The sequence below is a fragment of the Aricia agestis genome, chromosome 4 (genome assembly GCF_905147365.1).
Source record: "Aricia agestis chromosome 4, ilAriAges1.1, whole genome shotgun sequence".
In the NCBI taxonomy this organism is placed as follows: domain Eukaryota; kingdom Metazoa; phylum Arthropoda; class Insecta; order Lepidoptera; family Lycaenidae; genus Aricia; species Aricia agestis.
This window is the reverse complement of record NC_056409.1, coordinates 17,666,789-17,691,566: the sequence shown is the minus strand read 5'-3', so window position 1 is coordinate 17,691,566 and position 24,778 is coordinate 17,666,789. Positions and strand designations below refer to the sequence as shown.

Genomic DNA, 24,778 nt, shown 5'->3' with positions numbered 1-24,778 from the left:
GGTGGAGGTCGGGCTGACCGACTGTTCGTAACCTAACCTCGCGGCACCGAGAGGCTGCTCGTAGCCGAGCCGCAGATTGTCCGTTCGCAGTACATTGTCCGTCGGCTCGTCGAGGCTCTCGTAGGGTTTCACTTTAACACTGTAGTCTGTGAAGTTGAGCTTGGTGACGGTGGACATGGGTGCGTGGACGGGCGCGCACGGGGGCCCGGCGGCTTCGCGCGGCTCCACTAGCAGCATGGCGGCAGCACCGCCAGCGGGAGCCGACTAGTATCTCATAACTCACTGCCACTGCTAGACCCCGCTCGTACAACTTTTAAACCGAGAAATAATCCGCGAAATATAAAAAAATATATTTATTTATTCTCACGATTCGATTTTATTCAGTTTATTTTTAACGACTGTTATCACTTTGGCAGTACGATGTAACTCGACGTGCGCGTATCGTCGGACACGAGAGCACCTTCGCGCGTTCACGCCTCGCAGTCGACTGAGCGGGATCGAGCTTTCGTACTTTTGTCCTCGGGCGGGTTGCGAGAGGGCGGCCGCGGAAAATGTTCGGAGTTGGAAGTCGAACGGAGCCGAGTTTTGCCGAGGACGGCCGAGCCGAGCCGCGGCGACCTGCCGCGCGGAGCCACCTGCTACACCGCGGCTCTACCAACTGTTGCGCGACCGTTGGTTTTTTGCTGACATTCGTAAAAATTAGCGAATTGCATAAAAACAATTTTAATGTAGGAATCATGGATCCCAGAAACGAAATTGATTTATTTACGTTTGATACAAATAATATGTATGGGTCCGTAGAGTCAACATTGTCTACAAACTCGACATAGTCATATGCATAGTAAGTGAACAAAGTTCTCATCTTTGTTAAGTATATTTTTCCTTGTCAATTAAGGAAAACTATTAGTAAATAATACAAAGCTAGTAGACGGTAACATTATTATAATTAAAACACAATATAATTTAATCAAAATTTACGATGAAATACAAAATATAAAGTTCATTAGTGTGATATGAGATTTGTTAAGGAAACTAACCAGGCCCAGCAACTGAAATAACATTGAAAATACGGAAAATTAAATTGAATGTCAGTCCAAGTGACTATGTCTATGTAATGCTCACGGCATTGTCCAAAGTGTAATCAACTTCATAAGAAAAAGATAATTCCAGTGTTATTGTGTCGCAATATGACAATATGGCTACTTATACAAATAATTACAGTACGGAATCATTACTATTGCGTGGTACCGTGCCGGGTATCATCAAAATGCAACTTTAATTATTTCAATGATGAGTACAGTATGAATCAAATTATTGTTGGTATTTTTTTTGGCAAAACGTTCAGACTTTAGAGCATGACACGTGTAAGTTGATACCATTATCTTTTCACTATCAGACTGAGATAGGGCGGGTCGATCTCTATCTAATACCGAGAAATTGTCAAAAGCGTATTGACGACGTTGACAATGTTTTGACTACAATTATTATCTCCGTAGCTCACATTTTGGGCGTCAATTTGAATATACGCATTCTCGAAGGATGTTTACATTGTCCGATTCGATACAGATGCGATATCGGTTTCGGATATCGAGTTTGCGAATTCGGTGGGAGGTTCCGGGCGGGCGGATCCAAATCCGGGTCAAGTTACAGGGCTGGGGGTGGGAAGGTCACAAAGGGCCCGGGGACACCTGAGCACGTGTGCCACCGGATATGGAGGGCCATTGTCTACCGGAGGAAGTGATTTGAGCGCGCCACGAGATCCGATCTTATTTTTTAGACGCACATATGACGCTATATAATTATTTTTCAGAGGTTTCTAGCAATAGCTATATTTTTTTTACTAATTATTTTAATATTTTTTTGCTTGTCAGATCAAAGAATATTATAGAAAAAAAATAGGAATTATGCTACCTGTTTGTTAAATGTTTTTGAGACATCACGATATGACGATATCATTTTAAATCAAATAATATTGAGAGGAAATAAAACGTTTCTTTAGATGTTTTTGATTTCTTATTTAATTCTTTTTGTTATAAAAAGCAAGGGCGAGAAGAACGGAAGACGATTCTTCGCGGAGTCCACCTGAACAGGATGTGTGTGGAAAATTTAAAAGCTCGACGATGACTTACATATTTTTGGAATGCCTTACATTTATAAAACAATGGCACCAACTTAACACAACACCTGCTAAGAATTTGTGGATGCCATATTTTAACATTAGCGAGGGTAGCCGGCTTAGCAACGATTTAGGCTTTGTTAATAAGAATCAACGAAAAAAAGACAAAAAGGTTTAAAATTACTGCAACTTAGTAACAATTCAAATTTTTAAGTGTGAGTCAGTGTTTAAAAGGTCTAACTAACAAGTTTTTTCCTAATTATTATTTAAGTGAATTATTTTTTGCATCATTTGAAAACCTAAAAGCTACATCATCATAAAAGTTATAGGTACAGTGCACTCATTAGATAGGATAGGATCATAATTAATTATTATAAGATGTCATTGTTGTATTATGCATTAACATACACATACTGAGTATATTGTATATAATTTGTAGTAGGTACAATTAAGCGCTCGGATGACACGGTAACAAAGTTTGAGCGTCAATCAGGAGGCTGCGCGGTGGAAATGGCGCGCGAGGGAAATGGGTTTTTGATATTTGTACAAGCGGGGAAATGACTCGCGGGATATTGTCGACGAACAAATACCACCGAGGAAATAGAATGCTAATAGATATGACGTAAAGATTGAAATACTGTATGTTATAGATAATGGAGTGTTTGAATGCTATGTGCTTTTTTTAAATTTTTAACACAAACTTTTTTGATACAGTTAAAGCTAATAGAAATGTTTAGAGTTCATGAATCACGTTACGAAGGCTGGTAAAACATGCTCCTAAATTATAATGCCAAATTTGAAATGCCGTCGACTGTGAATACAAATAGTTGCATAATTCAGCTTTTTTCCGAATACCGAGAAGGGCACAAAATTATAAGAAAAATCGAATCAACATAATATTCGTGTGATCGGAATACGTAACGATGCGGCCGAGTGTCGGCGGCGGAGGAGTATTACGAATGGCATAAACGCAATGTCGATCGCTAAATACAAAGCGAAATTAAAACACCGACCCATCGATATCGTCTGTAACCCGCCGGCGATGCGTTCAAAAATACCACTTACCCAGATATTCCATGATTTGAATTACATTAGCGTGAACAATGCGCGTATCGGGCGCGGGAGGCGACGGAAGTTCAGATAAACAATCTCCCAGTTAAAATATCGCACCAAAAAACGACTCATTAAGAATTATCATAAACAAATAACGCGTACGACACGAATCTTTCTATCCCTCGCTAATTAAAAAGTGCATCCGGTTTTCGTATTTCGAGCGATTAAACTCGAATTTGAATTTCAAAGTTTACGTTCGCCATAAAATCTGGGTCGGAGGTCGGAGGTCCGGTGCTATTTAAGAATTTTATATTGTTTTGCCTGTAAAGTTGGGAGTTCAGGTGGCATTACTTCGGATTCTGAACTCGAGGCGTCTGAGACGGAGCTTGCGAAGTGGTGTGTTTTAAATTGGAGCGCGGCGGGGACGTCACTTCCGGTACCAATAATTTATTTCTCCCGGGCCGGGCGCGTGACGATTCCGACGAGAGATGGTGCGAGGTACGACATTTATCCGCGGCTAAATTTGGAACGATTTCCCAGAATATTATGAATTGTGACATAATTTGCGTGGCGCTGAATGGTCTCGGATCGATCCCGCTTCTCTCGTCTCAATCGTGAATTGTTCAGTTTATATTTCACATCTCTAATACTATGACAGGTTTCTGAGGGTTTTGACAGGAGTTTATCTACAGCGTTGTTGGTTAGTTTATATTTTACAATGTTGATATGTATAGGTCTACCAGGATCTGATGGCAAAAAATGGAAAAAAGAAATTGACGCTACCAATTATACTGGGGAAATTGGAGCAAAACGTTTGATACTTTTTTTTCCTTATAGCGGCTCATTCTGTGTGTGATACATGCAAATGTAAAAAAATATTTATTGATTAAGGATATTTTTTCAAAATTTCCTATCCAAAGGGGTATGAAGATTTTTGTATGGAGCCTGGCCGACCTACTATCCGCTAAATGTGTTTTTTCGCGTTCACGAATATATTTTTCAAAAATGGATAGCTAACATCAACAATATTTTTTGTTTGTATTGATGTTAGCTATCCATTTTTGAAAAAAATATTCGTGAACGCGAAAAAACACATTTAGCGAAAGTAGGTCGGCCAAAATTTTCATACCCCTTTGCCATTAGATTCAGGTAGACCTATACGTTGATTATTTAACCAATTAAAAACGCTTGTGAATAGATAATAAGTCTTCAGTCAAAAACTTCAGAAACCGGACATTAGCTCACCATAAACTGAGATAAAGTAAGCAAGTGTTTTTTGCGATCTCTATCTACTCAGTACTATTTATTGTTACAATGACTTCCCCGGACTCAAAAATGAGATAATAAGGGATAAGATTGTAAACCTAATCAGCAGAACCGATAACTGATATGTGTAATGGAACAATAATTTAAGGATAACATTTTGGGTCAAATTTTCTACAAAAACGATCCTTATCTCGTTTGTATTAAGATCGTATCATATGTAAAATAAATCTGAAAGGCGTAAAGTTTTACAGTGAACAAGTCGTAAGGACCCGTGTCATGTGTTGTGACAGTGAACACGTTATCGCGAAGGACAGCCGCCCACGCCGTCCGCCCCGCCCCCGCCCTAGAGATAACCGCTATTATTGCCATAATTAAAATGTTCAAGCTTCTGTCTGAATTATTTTCAGATAACTCGAGTATTTTTTGCTGATAGCGCCGGGTAAATAACACGTTTACCTAACTATTTAATTTTTAGTTTTATAATAGAATAGCATACAAGGATTTAAAAAGATACTAGCGAATTAATTAAAAAGGGTTGGTACAAGGCGTTGTGATTGAGGTAGTCAAATCAGCACTTAATAATGGATAATGAAGAGTTGTCAAATATTTGTTCTTGCGAGGGACTCCTGCAATGAGGGACCCCGCAAATAAGGCAACTAATTGAATTCGGCGCGTCAAAGGTGCCGCGGTCGGCTTTGTCGGCGCCCGCGGCCGCTCGATATTGCTGTAGTGCCAAGAAGGTCCCACACTCCACACCCTTTACAAATCCTAACACTGAGTACTCGGGTTACTTGCAAAAATTTTTTTTTCGTATCTGTCCTGTTTTAAAACTGCATTTTCTATACATTTTGTAGGGAATAGATGAGATTGTGCATGGATGCACATCTTTGCTGAAGACAATACTCCAGTTAACACACATCATACTAGATTAGTATTAGGAAAAAAGAGATATCTAGCATATAAAAAAATATACCTCATTTTATTCTAAGCCGCATTAAATTCTTTCAGTATCGTTCATTGTATTCATCTTCTACAGTTGATGTAATAATGAGTAATCAGTCGTTAAAAGTATTGTGCTGTTTTACAGGAAAACTACATGTCGATGTAGAGGTTATCAGAACAATGAGCATTTACTGGAATAAGTATAGGAAATATACTGCATGAGGTAAATTAAACAAAGCAATTAAAAATCTAAATTACTCTTTCTCCGTTAAGTTACTTTACTTAAATAAAATTTTTGGCAGCGTAAAACTTTCAACTGAAAATTGTTTATTGTCTAACTATACTATTGGAAATTATATTTTTTTAATTTTACGTACTTTTTACTCAAAGAAGGTCCCTTTAGGGTTAAATAGGCATTCTATTGTTTCTCTGTGCGTGGGTACATGTACGGCTACAAGACACCTGCGAATTACTAACAATAAGTGCGGCTCGTATTACAATAAAACTCGCAGGATTCGCGAGTGATTCTTCTCCAAAGCGCGGGATTAGTTTTTTAGTAACTTGATACCTTTAGCGTTTTATTAACCTATTACTGCAAGTGGCTTATCTTGAGCTACCTTGTAAAACCTTTTTCGCACGTCACGCCTATTAATAGTAGCCATTTTTTCGATGTATACAGGATGCACCTTTTGTCATAAAAAGGATTCTGCTGTACAGAATTACTTATATTATGTACAGGGTTAAAATATAGAAGTTAAAATAACTTATCTTAATATTAATAAAGGTTAAACCACCAGCCATTACAAGCGAATCCCGGGGTTAAGACAAGCGATTAGTTGTAAAATATCCTGAAACTTACTAGACGTCGCCCGCGGTCTCGATCGGGATGATTCCAGGTTTATATAAGTACCTTAAATGAACAATACATGGTCATATTCTTGTTTCTTATTTACGGAAGCACTTATGTAGTAAAAAATAATATCGTTGAAAACTGAACTAAAACATGATAGGTTTTACTATTTCATAATAAAATAATTTATTTCGTATTTAAAAGATAAGGATCGGTTCAGCAGAGACGAGATTATCGGCCGAATCTACGAGCCGAACAACATGGGACTGACATAAAACACTCCAATTAATATTCATGATTACACCGAAATAAATTTTATTGACCCATGAAACGTTATCAATACAATTCGAACGGGTATAAAACGTTATGAGGCCGATAAGGCTCCTCGTGTTTTTTGTCCAACTTTCGAATAGCGTTCGAAATTCAAATCAAGGACACCTAAAATTGGTGAACGAAGAAAAGGGTCTGATTGTATAGACACTTCGGGGTCGTTGTTAGGGGCTCATTGAGTACGAGAGGTGCTCGGCTACAATACGAATACGCGTATCGGAGCACCCTTGCTCTTTTACCGGTCCCTACCCGCCCTAGGTACCCCATCGAAGGGCACATGTTTGCCCATTGTTACCTTTACGCGCCCGACAATATTTGATTTGATCCATTATGTATGAATATTAATAGAGTGTGACCTTTTATTGTAAATAAATAAGATGCACAATGGTGCACCCCAAATAATACTATTCAACCACTTCACGTAGTCCATATTGGCCTATGAATCTATGATAAACCAATACAATAGATTAAGAACGTGTAGATGGGCATATACATCGATGATTGCCAATGATCGCCGTTTATTGTGCATGTTATACAGACGCATTATGGCTATCCATAAAAGCCTAACTTATAGACAGGCCTTTCGGTACCTAATTAATAAGAGATTATGAATGAAATATATTGTAATTATTCTAATTAGGTTGAATGAATATATTTATCAGATCATACTCTACTAATTAGGTATTAATTAGGTGGGTATATAAAAATACGAAGAGACACGCGAAGTCGAAATGAGGAGTCGATGGATTCTCTCGAAATAGGATTAAGTTAATTATACCGATCGATCATGCGGAACTCGTAGACGAGGTACCAATGTTGTACATATTAACTGTTGTATTAGATAATTTGACTACATCTACTACTAGACTTATCAGTTATTTGAGTAAATGGAGAAAGAGATAGAATTATCTTAAACAGTTTTAATGTAAAATTAAAAAAAATGTTGTAAGTCTTAACAGCTTCTGGGGAATTACAGCAATCAAAATAATTATTTGTTGTATTCGATAAGTATGATTTTCCTGTCGGATACTGAGATAAACTTGTAATTGAAATTATTCCGTTGCGATAACGGTAAAATATTCTAAACTTAGAAAAAAACCCATTGAAATATTTTTTGTTCTAATGAAGCATCCTCATTTTTGTAGTGGTTGTTCTTACCTTATTGTGCCATTTCGGTAGTATGTAGTGGCGCACGTGCGCAGGAGTGTATCGGGTTGCGCCGGAAGTCAGTTGAAGCACAATACCGACCGGATGTGGCCGCTCTAAACGACACGTATCTTTTTATTGATATCTTAGAAAGCCCAATATTTTCCTGTCGACACTCCACGACTTTTGGAAATGGCGTCGAGTGGGGTGTAATGATATTCAGATGACATGTCGATATTTGGGCCACGTGCACTCCATTATCCTTTTCTAGTTTAACTTTTTTTTTAATTTGGAGGTTTAACAATAGTTTATTATTTCAGTGAAATAAGTAATAACCGTCATCGTTAAGGAATGCTTTGAATACTCTATCTATGGTGGAATTCTAAGCTAAATCAATCTGTCAATCGTATTAACATTTACATCGGTTATGAAAATTCATTTGACTACTGTATAAAGTCATGCTGGACCGTTTTTGTAGAGTTACGTAGTAGCGCCTTACTCTACATAGTTTTTTATATTGATTCCTCTAATATTTTTCCTAATCAGTATAGTATCTGGTTATATTATAGGTTTTGCATAGTAATTAGTGGGTCAGGCTGGGCGGAGTGCGCAGGATGCGAGGCGTAATAGGATATGACCATAACGAGTACAACGTCAATAGTTTTCAAAACGAAAGTATCTCGTTACACGAGTTCTTTTTGTTTTTCTCGAAGTTTCTTTTTCTAGTAGAATGCAATACTTATAAACTTTCGTATTATATAAACGCACGCGCCGTCTTGTATTCGAAATTCAATTTTGTAGTTTTTTTTTAATTTTGCCAATACATTATACATACGCAAAAATATAATATTCAGATTTTGTAAATTTGTATCCAACACATTATTATTTACAATTAATAATAACTACTGCGAAGTGGGAAGGCTAAAAGTGCGAGGGTGTACAATTATTTCTCCCTTTTAACGGTCAAATGCCCAGAGGTCGTTATGACGTTGCAAATTAATTTATTATGTACCAATTACGCGTATACGGGTAGCCACTAGCCCGGGCTGGGACGAGTCGGTTGGACTGATTTTAAATGTCTGTTCGCACTATAGTAGCTCGGCAAAAACAATGATTACACAAGACGTCAATTTTGTGATGTCTTTATTTTAAACTGATCCACCAACAGCTGTTTTTTCATTCCAATCAGCTCAATTTATTCCAATCATTACTTACACAGAACATCATAAACATCCCAAAAATTAGCTCCAAATGAAGCGAATAAAAATGTTAATTCTCTGATTGTATTATCCTGTTTTCGTTGCATATAATCGATTAGTATTCATTAGGGAATATTTTAATTTCGCAAGTGTGTTCCGCACGTCCGGCGCACGATTATGCCGCAAGCGAGGATGTGCGCGCCTTGCGACAGCGCGGATGCCCCAAGCATTGCACCGCACGCGCCTGGACGCCTTATACCACTTCATACCAGGCGCTAAACACTTTTTCTCCCACCTTCAGATATGTGGACTACCACCTAAATGGTCGTGTGACTAAAAGGGAAGTTATGTGTGGAGTGCATTTCTTTGGACGTTACACTAAAGTCTCTAGATTAAATTTTCTATTTTATTGGTGGCAACTTGCAAGTTAAATTGAATCATTATATATAAAAAAATATGCAAAAAAATCCCAAAAAAAATGCTATTTTAGCAAAGGATAGAGTTATTATAAGATACTTTTAAGTGTAGCCTTAGGACTTACCACGCCATACGAACAGGGGATCCAGCTCAGCTGAGTTCGCACGCGAACTCGGGTGTAAAAACATAGCTTAACCAGAGTCAAAATCTTCCATATTTGGTAACACAAACACAAGTCACTGACGGTATCGAGGTCACTTAAAATGTACAACAATAATAGTTCAAAAAAAGAAAAAAAATGTTATAACTACTAATAAAAAAAATAAAAGAAAGAAAAAATATGTAAGCACAGACAAAACGCGCCGAAGACTGCAGAGCGTTTGGCACATTTGGCAAGTGAAGGCGGGTGGTAGGGAGCCCGTAACAATACTTAATTGCCGTACACGAAGGTTTCAAATTTAATTCTGGCTATATAGCTTTGTTGCTATTGCGATATGTCACTAATTCACTAGTATTCTATGAAGTTAAATGTTCTGGCTACGGCTTGTGATTTTCGCAGCATTGGGGCGGCAAAAAACCCTCATCAAAAACATAGTTCAATATTATAATAAATATTTAATAATATACACAATGAATCATATAACAAATCACTTTAAAATGGAGAATATTTTCTTTTTTAAATTTTGATTTAGCCGTACTATAAAGACATCAAAAGTGACTAGAATCTGAAAATTTTTCAATTTACTAGATTGGAGTGCACTGTGATGATTATACTGTCTGCGGCTGAAGAAATTGCGAAGATGACATGTGCTAAAACAAAGTCGATCACACAGACCTCGGAGCGTATGAAAGAGAGCGGAAAAAAGGCGCCAAGGTTGCCGGTTGCGCCATGCACTCAGCCTAGCGGAAACTTCTATATGCATGTTATTTCTTAGCCAAAACAATGCTATTCTCTATGAGCACATCGCTTAGCAATATAGAGGGAATACCGCCGTCCTAATCGCCTGCATCTTGATTAACGAAATGTCACGTAATAAAATCCAAACGCGGATCGAAATGTAGCGGAGAGCGGACCACCCGGGCACCCGGCCGACGACGCGGAGAGGGCTTCTTCGCTCTTAGTTAATTTATTATTTCAGTAGCACGGAGCGTTCGCGGCCGTAGTCAAAACATCCCGCTACTTATGATTTACAAGGCAATAAACGCCCGTTTATATCTACTGGGCTTTTATTCGTGAGATTGCGCAGGACCCGCGGATAAACAGTTTAAATCAATATTTACAAGTTCTATCGAAAAAATGTTATGGATCATCAAACCCCACTCCGAGAATAGATGAGTTACAAGCATTAGCATCAGCTGCATTCAAATATTAGAGAGTATGATTGATTGTCGTCGTGATTCTGTTTCATTGATTTTAGTAATTAATATATTTCGGATTATTCTTATTCTCACTACATTTGAAATGTAAACTTATATAATATCTTTGTTATTTAAAATGAAAAACAATATTTTATAATTTAAACAAATTTCAAATACTTCTTTGCTTCTGATTTCCATGTTAATTACATTTTAATTAATTCTCAAAGTTGTATGGTCCAGAATCAGATAAAAAGTGAAAGTAAATATTTCAGATAATAGAAAAATTAGGTACCACAAAAAATAAATGATATATAAGATAAAAATCTAGGTCCTGATGATTAGGAATGGGTACAGCTTCTCTGTTAAAGTTTACGAAAATAAGCTTTCCGTCAGAAATCGAGGTTAAGGAAAGTGACAACTTTCCTAAAAGACCACGTCTTGCAAGAGTATTTTTAGGATTACCTGTCTTTTACTAAAACTATACCGTTTATAATATAATATCGCGAAACAGTTACAGGCGCATAACGGCGTCATTGCGATCATAATCGTAACCAGCCCCGATCGCTCAGCGCAGGTCATCCGCGTCCTAATGAGGCCCGCTTATACCCGGGCCGCGATAACTGACTACTGGGGTTCAGTTATCTTCATTACGGCCTCGTTAAATTGTAAAACCTGCGTTTATAGATGTTTTAATTACACGATAACGAGTGTCGAGATTGATAATTGTTATTATTTATGTGAAAAGAGAGCATTTTATTTATGGACTGATAAGACTTTTTTATGACAAAGTAGATTGTAAGTTATGCTAAAAGCTCGGCTCGTTCGGTGATTCGTAGCACTCTCATATTTACAAAACACATCTCTTCGACAGCGTCGCACCGGAAACCGACCAGTTATTAATACAATTTTACATCTACATTTATAAAATTTGATTGATTATATAAAGATAAACCAGAGATTCTCGAAGCAGTCTCACTGAAATCTTCTCACGTTACGATTTCGATATATTTTGATCGAAACCGTTAATTACTTTTGTTTCCTTCCTTTTACAATAATATTACAATTAATTTCTATGTCTCGGTAACTTTTTATTTCATGAAAGTTGAGACTTTACTTGCAAACACTCAATAATCTGGGAAGTAGATCAAAAGATTTTATTGGAAAATAAAATATGTTTGGCCCATAAAGCCACAGGACCCTGAGACAAAGCTTATCTAAGATAAGATATACTGAAAAAGCTAAACTGTAAAGAGGTGGAGACTGAAGTACACCTGTTGCTATGGCTTATTAAATTAACCTTCTCCATATTCTATTCGTATTTATGTCAGAGATGACATGGTAAGAGTGAAGACTCACGGAAATAGGCCAGGTAGTACATAAAATAATTTGAATCCGGCATTATCATTCATATGTTTTTTTAACAATCACATCAGCAGTTATATCGTATGTAACAGATATAGAGTGTTGACTGACCGGTGTTGTTGTTGTTGTTGTAGTGGTGTGCGGGGGGCGGCAGGTAGTCGGGCAGCTCGGGCAGGCACACGTTGCTCTCGTACATGTTCGGGGGCACGTTTGCGAGTAGAGACCTCTCCTTCTCCACATCTGCAACAATTATAGCGCAAAACTATGATGTTCATTTCAAAATAGAATATTTTTGGTAGCTATACCCAACCAACCTTAAAAATTGGAGCAGTTAAAGTAAAGATACCGTTCCACTAATATTATATGTCTTGTCACAAGTCACAATCTACATAATTATACAGTCAATAATTTTGTAAGTTGTCCTCAGGCCTTCAATCGTAAAAAAGTATTTTTGATACTTCATGTAACGATTGCAGATATTTCTCTCAATGCTTTTGAATATTTCGGTTACAATAATAGTTAAGCGTTAAGTACATTAAACGACGATAAAATTAATGGCATTAGTTTGCAGGGTTACGACTAAAAAGTTTTTGTGCATTACTGTATGAAATTGTATTAAAACATGTACCGTACCTTTCTGTAATATCTCTAGATGCTCCCACAGTATGTCGCCCATGAAGGCGGGCGCGCGGGCGACGAACTCCTCCCTGCCCATGGCGCAGATGTCCTTGCCCTGCGCGCGCGCGAACTGCTGCAGCGCCACTCCCTCCAGGGAGAACTCCCGCGCGGCCCAGCGGAGCCACGCCGCCACGGCCGCCTCGCTCCATTGTCGAGGATCTAAACGAGAGTTTATGACGTAAGCGAGGTGTTTACTAATAATAATCTGATGGTTCTGATCTGTACTTTAATGTTAACTCAATAAAAACATTTTTGCTCAGTCACCGTTGTCGTAAATTGAGATTAATGATGATAGTCTAATCCCTAATAAGTACAACAATAACCGAATGAGGCAAGCGAACAATTAGTCGGGCTAGCGTTGGCCAACACCGGAACTTGCTTCACGCGCAGGAAGACCCGACCTTCATGGCAAACGCACTGGGCTTCTGCTTCGACTGGTTTCCCCTTCGGCTTTCTAATCGCTCGGACATTGTCATGTGGCGCAAAACGTGCAGATTAGGGGTTTCAGCTCGCGAGTTGCAAAATCGCCCGGAAAACAGCTCCGTAGATGACAGGCCCATAAACGTCGACAGTTTCACATAGCGCACGGCCTAATCGTCTCATTTGAAACTACTCGGGTCTACTTTGTTCGGCGTAATTAGCGGGAATGTTAATAGTTTACGAGTTTTCACATCCAGGTCGATATAAACAGCCCGCGTGATGTGTAACAAATCACTTCGGACGTGAGATTTCCCGAGCGAAAAGCGGGCGAGTGCTGACTAATGACAAATAATTACTTTAATTGTGGCCTTTATTACGCCGCCGAGAGCCTGGGGAGCTCGGCATACGTCGCACTTTGCATTCATAGCGCTTACGAGTACATAGAAAAACTAAAATAATGGAAATACGTACTCGGTTTGCACCTGCTGCTCTATGCCGTGAAGAGTCGATTCAAAATACTCGAATCAAATAATTCTACTTCGGATGCTGATTCTAAATAATAAGTAATGAGTCCGATAAATTTAATAATATCGATTTCTTCATTTAGCTTAGCCTTGGTCCATTTAATTCCAGCCAATATTTTCATACGAACATTCAAATATTACTAAGTACTATATAAATACAAAATTAACTAGAGCTAGAAAAGTTCAACTTATATTAACTATCCATGGACCATAATATAGAAGAAAATAATAAGACTAGTACATGGAAATAGAGCAATTTCATTAACAAGCACGGCAACTGGCGCTGGCATTGCGCGGGATTCATTCGGCCAGATCGCGAGATAACATTATGCGACGACTGCATTAATAACAACCTCCACGTTACAGGTACTTTGTTCATGAAAATTACGGCTACGACTGTTTTTTATGTGACAATATAAACAACCAATGAATATCAACTGTTCTTTACAAAAGAATGTTATAATATATTTGTCGATTTATTTTGTGTTGTAACCCTTGTAGCTGTTAGAAAATCATTTAGTTTTATGAAAATCTTGTGGTATAATATAATTTTATTATGTATTGTATTTTCAAAAGTACAATAATTCACTTGACACCGGTAACGGCGATCGGGGTTCGTTACTCGCGTGGAATATATTATTGTGTAACTGAAGGATATTCGTCATCGTCCTGACGCGTGACGTCGCTAGATGACCGGAAGCGCGGACAGACGCGGCGTAGACGCACGCACTTCCGCTGCGGCCGACGACCGCTCTATACTCTATGCTCTGAAGTCTTTGGTCATTGGTCAAAGACGTGTATGGTTGATCCAACTTTGTTAAATGCACTATCGACTAGTAATTGATCGATATGCAGATGTCAAAGCTTGTAATTTGGCCGGGTAGAATCTCATAATTTCCCGACGGTACTTTAATATTATGTATATGTGAATATTAAATTTATCAAATCTTTTTAATGTAAATATATTACTAACATACCTAACTACTAGCATAAATATTAAAACATAGTCCGAAGAAATTCTCACCACTGTGGGAGGTAAGCTATGTGCATTCTCAGTGTATGCAAATAGCTGGTGCTACGTCTAGATCCTAACGAATTTTTTATGTAGACGACCACTAGTTGGCAGCTGGGATACTGAATGTAAATTTTTATCACTGTTTAAACCAGCGCCATGTTGGCCAAGCCATGTTTTTAAATGTAAAGCCTGGAAAGAGTAGACTGTTAAATCTTCGTTGACTATTAAGTTTGAATATAATATGGAGTCAAATTTGTTATACCTATCTTAATTTAAGTTCTGCAATGATGATTAAATAGGTACTCTTTTTTAAAGTAGAGACTATAAATAAAATATATTATACTCAAGATCCGGGTAGGTGTTGGATATTTCGATGACTCTTCATTTAAATTAAGTAAATTAATAATTGTTATTTTGAACTGCTATTGACATTTGGAAATAAATTCAAACGGATGTTTGTAATATATTTTTGTAGTATAAATACATCGGTTTGATCATACCACTTTAATGTCGTATCTGAAGCACTAAATTACTTGTAGTTTGATCTAGCGCGACTCGTGTTCAAGATGTTATTATTATGGTTTTATTGCGTTTTCTCCTCGAACATAAAACAGATGAGTGATTCCTAATAAAATGGCATTTATGTTATACATAAAAATGTTAACTCCAACTAATGCGGCTGCGTGACGTATTTTGATATCCAAAAATAATACTTATTTACATCAGAAGAGACTAAAGTCTACTTGCTGCATAGCGGTACGCCTTTAGCCCGGCCGCACATTGTCCGAATTCTGATCAGAAACAGTTGAATTTCGCCGGACCGCCACCCCGCACACTATCCGAAATATCCTTACGGCGAGTTCGAGCTCACTCGGTTCAGTACAAAATGTAAGAGACAGCGCGGACGTTCAACTGTTTCTGATCAGAAATTTCGGACAATGTGCGGCCGGGCTTATATAGGGTAAAGCCAGGTTTGCTCATTGACTCTAAGATTTTTTTAACATGGTGTACCAGGTATACCTACCATACTCCATACTCTACATTTTCGAAAGTGGTAATTCCTGGTTTTTTTTTAATAGTTGACTTAACTTAAACATTTAAATATAATCTTGAATATGTTTATTTATGAATGTACAATCTTTATAACAATTTTCAACTTTCATCAACAAAGACTTTGGTCGTAAAGTATTTTTATTGGTTGTTTCAAGATTATAAAATAGGTAACCTCATGATTACGCGCCGTTAAACTTCAAGCTGCTATTAAAAGTCTAGACACTAAATTGTAGTTTCTGCTATTTTAAAGGACTAGAAATTATTGCGGTTCTTTATTATACTCCAGCTGCCAAACATTTTTAAACGTACTTATGAAAATCTATTGAGATTATATTTTAATTTTAGGTTTTTTAACATCTGAGATTTAGTGCATTTAAAATCTGTTATTTGTAATTAATAAAAAAAACTAGTTTTTATTTTGTTTTACTACCTATATGTTTTATTCAAGGCTTTTTGTTTAAAACAAAGTAGAGCAGCACACTACGTAGACTTCTAATGATGAAGTGAATAACTAATAATTTGGAAATTGACGTTTTTTTGCATAAATGGAGGACTTGGGACTGGAAAAATGTAGATTTTTAGTTTAGCCATACATTTTAGCTTGATAATGAATTAGGTAAGTTACAAGGTTTGATCAAATTATAAGGGAAAAAATTAGTCATTGCCAAATGTTAGTGAATCCAAATCCAAAGTCATACAAAAAAATCATTTTTCTCTGAGTAGATTAATATATATTTCTTTCAGAACGAATAGCCTAGCGGGAAGAACCAGCCTAAGACACTCGTACGGAACTAACTTTAGGGTCAATTAAGACCGCAACGCGACGCTTAGATGCATATTTTCTAAATTTGTACTGAATTGACAGATTTCGTAAGCGTGACACGTCTCGCAAATCTGTCAAATCGATACAAATTAAGAAATGGATCTACGCGTCGCGTTGCGGTCTGAATTGACCCTTAGCAAAAAGGCGGAAAATGACATACCTTTGGGTACGCCGAGGCGCAGCTGCTCCTTCTCCCACGAGGCGAAGGTAGCCTTCAGCGCTTCGGCCATCTTCTTGTTGGTGCCGGGCGTGAGCGGCGGCACCTGTGACGGGATGTCTGCAACAAAAAAATCTATCGTTAATATCATAATAATAAAAAATATAAATTGCTCTGTGTTGTGAGATCACAATCAACTATGGAATTTTCTGAAGTCGAAGCGACGTTAAATCTGTCATGACTCATGTTTATAATGGGTTTGGACCTGAGCGATCACCGAGCATAGCATCCATGGTATCAGAATAACTTAATATGGGGATTCGATCGCCACCATATAATATATAACCCACAGTGTGATTTGTACTTATATTTTGTCAAGTTTATAAGCTTGTAAAGAGTCGATTTTATGTATTAAGTATCTCTCAGGTAATTTATTCTACCAATTAGGACTCTAGAATATTTTGTTGAATAAAATAAGGCTTTTCAAGAATGTTCACATGCAAGTAGAAGCTAAATATGTATTGAGATGCGGTCGATAAGGTTAAGGGTGGATCGGACGATCGATGCTATCTGCGATCGGAACCCGTTCCGTCTGCTGCACTCTCTACATCCATCCATTCAGAATTTATTTACATCTAAGTTTGTCTTAAAGTAATCCTTATATCGACGGTATGAAGCTTCTATCAGATGCAAAATAATTCAGAACGCTCTTACACGTATGTAACTTGATTAGTCCAGTAATTAGTACACGTAGATAAATAGACGTAGATGTCACTGCTATAATTACAAAAAAAAAAATATTATCGGGCGATGTAGCATGAAGGTTTCTATTCTATGGAGTCTGGTCATAATATTATTATGGCTATAAGGTTCAAAAACTATTAAGCTTTGAAGTCTGAAGTTCAGTAACTTTATAATATTTCATCAGTGTTTTCTCCTCTAAGGAGAGAGAAAGGTAATCACTACCTCCCTTTTCTACCACTTCTAAGTAGTTACCGGACAGTGCATACAATAAAAAGTATTTGTAATTAATCGTAAAAGGGTTCACGAGGCTCTATTTACTCGCCGCCTATATTGTAATTTGTAGAGCAAATGGGAATATGACTCGAGCACCGACAATTATGCCTTTTTAGTCGGAACTATATCGGCGATCATACAGAGCAGTCGAGTCGAGACATTATGATTACCGTTCGGCGCTCGTCCTCTAATCAGAAGTGGATCTCATCGGGCGATCATTATCAGTAGATTAATCACTTCATTTCAATGGTAAGTATTCGAGCTCGTAGTGAGCAACAAATTAAAAGTTGATTTCTTTCCGAACGATCGGCTCGGAATAAAATAAATCAGAGATAAACAAGCGAGATTGCATCGAGTGTGCGGGACGCAGGCTTCATTCATAAGTGCGCTGGTCGCGGTGCGTGTGTGTGGGTGTGTGGGTGTGTGGGTATGCGCCAGTGTGCGTGCGGCTTGCACACCTGCCGACCAGTTCTGAGATGTTGAGATTTGTACTGCTCTCCCACGGTCGGTGCCCGCTTCTTCTAGTTGAACCCTTCAGATATCATTTGAATGTTTTATATTTTTATCCTTGAAGCTCGATCGCTGGCTAGCTTTTTTCTATAATACTTGAAATTAAATTCATCTTGTTCTACTGCTAATTTATACTCTTTATCATTGGATTTGCCTCGAACTTGTATTTTGACGAAACTTCAAGAACAACTTTAGTATGCAAAGTTTATGTTTATTGTAGACTCTGCTAGCAGCGTTGCATAATATAATCGTGACGTTCTATTAATAAGTGAAAGACGAGGCATACTGTATTCAGAATGTAATGTAAGTGCAGGGCATCATAGGGCAATAGTTAATCAGCCGACATGAACTGCGGTCGTGATGTACCTGTGACCAGTCACCAGCTGCGCCTGACTCAGTAGTCAGTACATGTATGAGAACTCTTCTCACTTTATATAGACGTCTCTACCTTTATAGTTTATACTATTAGAGTTTGATTCGTGAAGGTTTTTGATAGACGTTTATCCATGCATTAGCGCTTTTCATTGGTCACCGTCAAACAAGGTTAATTTTAGGTTCTGTAAAATAAGAGCTTTATCACTCACCAAAGCCTAATTTTTAAGTCGTTTTCGTATATACGTAATATCTTACCTACTTCAAAACTTGAGGTAGGTAATAGGTAATAGTCAATAGATATAAAGATTTAATTAAATCTACATTTCAAGCCAGGGTCCGAATAAAAGCTCGTTTGAAAATTGAAAGTAATTTATTTTAAATTCATTGCATTTTAAATTTATTTTAAAAGCTATACTTTTAAAATAAATTTAAAATATTTTATTTTTATTTTTTATAATATATTATAAAAAATAAAAATAAAAATACTATCGCAGCAAATACAGTAGCAGATATGACACAGAGATAAGGTTTTCGTGTAAAAAATATATTTTATTGCTATTCGCTGTCATTATTAATTTATTACTGAGCTCGAGAGAAGCAGTGTATTTATATATTTCTCTTTATTATAATTCATGCATTACTTTTTGCGTGGTATGTTTTTCATTAACATTTTTCTTTTTTCTAGAAAATGTAAGAAAAGTTCACTCAGAACACCTGTGTCCATTATACTCGTGCGTAATACGCATTTTTATTGTTGTTTATTGTTCTAATAATAACAATTAATCAGTGCTATGACTACAGTATTTGAATTCAAGTCTACTTATATCATAGATGAAATAAATAAGAAAAACTCATACGTTATGTTTTTTGCTCTATAGTCTAGACTTTAGAATAAAGTAAGTTTAATTTTTATTTGCCGTGTAATTATTACGAATCTGATAATGCCAGATGCAAGAGATATATACTGCTAGTTATTCAGAATATTTGGTTTCATTTACTTTAAGTATGGTGTTATTCCATGATAGAGCAAAAACTCGGTGGAAAGTCTTCCTTTTCCGTCATTAAACACGGCAATTAGTCCCAAATTATTTCATGTAATTGTCGTGTGGTTTCCGACGTACCGCCAGGAGGAGTTTAACTGCCGGATAAGAGATCAGGTAATCGTTAAAAAACCGTAATTCTTACGTCTCGGTACAGTACACTGCCGTTTAAAAGTCTTGATTTATGCCGATCCATCTGTTTTTTGACTTCGGAACAGTTAAAAGTCAATGTTTTTGCTAACAAGAAGGCTTTTTGTTTTTATATTATCTGCCGCGAAGCTTGTGTTGGTCGCTAACATTCTACTTGCATTTATATGTAATGTAATTTAATTAATCCTTATTATTTATGTAACCAGAGAATCATAGTTTACAACCATCCTATTCCTCACTCAACAACGCTCAATAGTACATGACTACATGTACCTACGAACTACGTAGAAGGTCTACGAATGTTGCAATTTTCTCATTCACTAAACAGCACTTGAGTTATGTGCTAACAAAAAGTAAATACTCATCTCACGTACATCCATTAATAATTACTATGAATGAAATACACGTGTACAGAGTAATTAAATGTAAGAATCTGCGGAAATAAAGACACTTGACTTTTTTGTTGCAGTAAACGTTCATTCTTTAGCGGCGGTGTCGAGGATTCGAACCGATCATTCGGATTTTAAAACGTTTCTCGTGTTTTAGAATTACATTGACCATGAAGTAAAATTTACGATATCTGGTGTCCTAATGGATAACGTGTGTGAGCTGGCACACGTTTATTCCGTGGAATCTGGTAGTCGAGGCAGGCTTACAAGTTCGCGTCTTTTGTTGCGGAATACTAAAAAGGATAACGAATTCTTTTATCCTAAGGATAACGTTAACAGATTATAGTAAACTTTTTGGTACAACTGTAAAGAATACAGTAAAGCTAGAAAGAAGCTAAACGTAGCATTGTAACAGTTATAAATATTTCAACTTAATCGGAAAGATTGTCAATAATCCAATCTACAATTTGCATAGAAGACATTTATTTCAGGAAATCAAAGCACCTGCACATAGCACAACACATTATCCTCCCTCTATTAGCCGTCAGAGCAGAAGGTAATAATGACAAGTGTATTTGCATTAATTTATAACCCTCCACTGTGTATTGGGGTAAGAAATGTTTCACCTGCGCTTTCATTCTGGCGGACAATCGCGGGCGCGCCGGACGCACGTATCCAGCCTGAGCCATTGTGTAACACTCAGCCTGTGCAGAACACTGGACACTGGACAGTCTTATCGAGACACTTGAGATAACATCAGTGTCGAAAACACAAGTGTCGAAGTCACTCAGCTGTAGTCGTTGCTGAGATTTGTGACTTCGATGTAGATACTAGAGGTACAGTAAAGTGGCCGGTGTTTGCCAATTGATGTAAAATTTTGGAAACATATAGTTAATTTATTGTTTTTATTTTCCTTTATCAGCTGATAAAGTGTCTGATGTATTTTGTTAAGGGACTGTTTCACCAGTTCCTGATAAGTGCCGAATAGGCTATCTACAACTTATTTGACAGATTCTCCATACTCTATCTGTCAAGTTAAGTGGTGGATAGCCTATTCGGCACTTATCAGGAACTGGTGAAACAGGCCCTCTGTGTTTATAAAGTAACGGAATGTTGCCCAGCACTTCGTTTATGGCATGGGATCCGTACCTACATACAGATTAAAATTGATTTAGCGATTTAAGTGTGACGAGGTAACAAACTTAAAAAAAAAATGGAAGATTGTAAAGTTTGGCACCATACTTAGATGTTACTATCTAGACTGTAGAGGTTGGTCGGAGGTCAGCTGGGGCTGCATCATCGGAGTGGGCCGAATCGTGAATGGCGTAGATAAGGCACAATGGGCCGGAGATGCGGCCCGCTGCGGCCGAATAATGCCCCGCTAGCCTTCGGTCACTCGGGATTAATTAACCAATTTGTCTCTAAATTTTAACAGTTTTTGGGTGGTACGTTGTCCTATTATGAGGAAACAAACTGATCTAAAGGGATCTATTTAAGAACAGCTGTACACAAGCGCGAGTACCTAGTTATAAAATTATTTTATAATGAATAAAATTATGATATTTCTTGCTTTTGTTTTGGTTGATAACTAGCATTAAGTTGTAATTATAGGTACGTCGCGTTCTTCATTTAAAAATTATTTGCATATTCTTACGCCATTAGTGTCTACAAGTATAGTCTGTCAAGAAAGTGAAATTAAAAAGTGGCAACATCGTCGTGTCATCCCTTTCAAATTAATCTAAGAAAAAAGGGATGACACTACGATGTTGCCACTTTTTAATTTCTTCACTTTCTTGACAGACTGTAAATAATAATTTATGTTTGTTTATTTTTTAATGTAAAGGTCTTAATATTTTTTAAGCTTTAGGCTGTGTTTTCATGGTTTTATTAAGCCATGGCTATTGCCAGAAAAAATGAAGCGTTCGAAATTCAAATTTGCTGGGCGCTGGCGGTTCACACCAGCCGTGTAATGGCAACAGGTGGTACGAGGGTTGGGGCCTGGGGGAGCAGGCACTTGTTGCGTGGCAATTTATTTGAACGGTCGTAGCAATAAACGTAATATCTCTATTTTTACCGCTCCGCTTAACGCTAAGGGTTTATAAAACGAACGCATATATTTTTTTTTAATTATAAAAGATTTAACTCTGCAACACCTTTTAACTCTACCTTTGAATACCTGAATTTAAACGTATCGCATTTTAGGTTGGTGTTAGACAATAAAGGTCATCTGTTTCAAGTAGGCGAACAAAAGTAACTTGACTGATTGATGTTGAACTATTTGTTATTAAATTATCCGTAGAGTCAAATCTTATAGTTGTATTTGTATCAAAATGTAGAGCCTCATTGTACTTTGTATATTTTATGGGAAATACGTAGTTTTAGCTGTTTGGGCAATGGGCGATATTTTACACTGTCCGTTTTACTTGTAAGTGGAATTCATTCATGAACTCCAAGACCTTATATTGTTATGAATTAATTTAAGCGTAAGGGTTAGGAATGTCTGACTAATATGAGCAGTTAGAAGCATTGTGAAGACCTAATAATATAATACATTTTAAGCCTTTTTTGTGGGCTGGCAAGGCACAATAGAGGGGCAGACAAAAGTGTTTCTCTGTCTGCAGCCATTGTTCGCTTGAACCTCGTCGCGTGACGCGCGCAGCGCGTGCGCCTTTTTGCATTCAAAATATTTACTCTACGACTCGTATATATCTATTATATTGGATCATTAAAATAATTTTGCATAAATACAACATAACATATTTAACATCGACTTATTTATTCCTAGGTAATGTGTAACTTGAACTAACATTTAAATCAAGTTTCGTAGTGATTGGGATTTTTTGTAGAGTATAATTTTTATACGTACTCGTAAGTATTAAATCGATTTACAACGGCTTCATAACAATGGTGTGTAATCGTCGATCTCGGCGCTGGTCGTAGGCGCTGCGGCCTGGTCCATCATCTCATTGAGCGCGCACCGGACGAGCCAATCAGCGCCGTGAATGGCCGCCCCCGCCGCCCCCGCGCCGCCCCGCACCGCCGCGCCGCCGGCTCCCGTACTAGACGCCTTTGTTATACCCAATTGTTATACTAGCTACTGTATTTGTCTCGTAAATTTGTCTTCGGGGATTAGGCACTCGTCTCTTTTTGATGTAATAGAAAAAGAATCGAATAAATTACTTCGGACTTTTTGGTGCTCCGAAGATTGAAACGTTCCTCTTGATGTTGTTTTTTGTTCGATGATTAATGCTCGATGCGTTTGGCCTTTACACTGTTTAATGTTTTGGCTGTCTTATGTACCTACTACCTATTATATTTTATAGCCAAATAATTGATTTGACCCCCATAGGTAGAGTTGGAGGACAAAATAAAAGGCGACTGGCACTCTGAAGACATCAATTAATTAGCAACTAATACATAATATTATGTTAACTAAGTGTTCCGTTTTTTGCCATTTAGCTACGGAACCCTAAAAAGGGGTTTAAAAGCATCTTGGAGTTGGGGCATATCAATTCTTTAAAATATCAAAAATGTGTTACACACGTAAAACTTAAGTGCAAAACAACTTATGTGGAGCGTTTAATGTTTATTTACACATATTTTAGCGTAATGAATATTCATAAGTTTACTACTTTTACCCCGTTCTTGTCAGTGCGCACGGGTTTGGTGGTTCCCAAGGTCTTCGCTTTCAAGATCAGCAGAGCGCGCACGGCGCAGATCATAATTACGGTGATGAGCGTTACGCAAGCGACCGAGTGGCAACCGAAAGACGCACGCGATACTACAATGAACGGAAGGCTGTGGCTTACTTGTGGGCTCTTCGTGTTCAAAGTCTACAATATTTTAGGCAAAAGGTAGTAAGTCCCTTTTTGCCAGAAATGGCGATATTTGGATATTGGAAATATATCAGTGGACAGTTATGTCTTGAAGTTAAGCCATATCCTGGGATTAGTTTATTTTTTCAAGAATATAAGTTAAGACGATTAAGTGAAAAGTGAAGCTGGTCACCAACCACATAAAACTTCGAAAGAAATACTCAACTAGTCCAAGTACATAGCCGTATTGGAATCGTTTTTCATACATTTGTCGTGGTCACGGCGCGTTCACATGTGGTACAAGTGCAGGCGAAACCGAGAGCGTTGCGTCACACGCAGAGGATGATACATCGCTTTTCACAATACACGATACTGTTGAACGTATATTCCAATAAATATTGATAAAACAATAGCATTAATTCAGAGGCCTACAGACTATTTAGGTTAGAAAATAATATAGAAATTCATCCAAGTAGAATTAGTCCTAGAGATAGCCCCTTAGAAATAAAAACATCCGAACTGTGTATAATATAATATTTGTTTCTTTGTGATCCGTATCTAATACTTAAGAAAAGCAGCTTGATAGACAGGGACAAAACATTGTAAAAGTGACACATGCACACACAGTGTGGATCTCTTCATTAGTTTGTAAGTCTTAAAATGTATGTAGGTACACTTTAACGACTGTTAGACATTTTGAGCACTAAACCTAGCCAGCGCAGTACAGTATAATGACTATAAAATGCCTCGTATTAGCGGGCACAGCCTGTGC

The 24,778-nt window shown here is 37.5% G+C and overlaps 1 protein-coding gene across 6 annotated transcripts in view; it reads right to left on the bottom strand.

The window, feature by feature from the left end:
* Window positions 1–24,778, bottom strand: part of LOC121726630 (ETS-like protein pointed) — a 141,998-nt gene that overhangs the window by 18,026 nt on the left and 99,194 nt on the right. For 3 of the 6 annotated variants that reach the window (XM_042114065.1, XM_042114066.1, XM_042114069.1), the window contains 4 exons: window positions 16,714–16,830; window positions 12,674–12,877; window positions 12,152–12,280; window positions 6,237–6,287 (listed from right to left, as the gene is read on the bottom strand). In XM_042114065.1, coding sequence (XP_041969999.1) covers window positions 6,237–6,287; window positions 12,152–12,280; window positions 12,674–12,877; window positions 16,714–16,830 — 501 coding nt within the window. The remainder of the gene's footprint in view (window positions 1–6,236; window positions 6,288–12,151; window positions 12,281–12,673; window positions 12,878–16,713; window positions 16,831–24,778) is intronic. The other 3 variants (XM_042114067.1, XM_042114068.1, XM_042114070.1) reach the window with 1 other exon arrangement.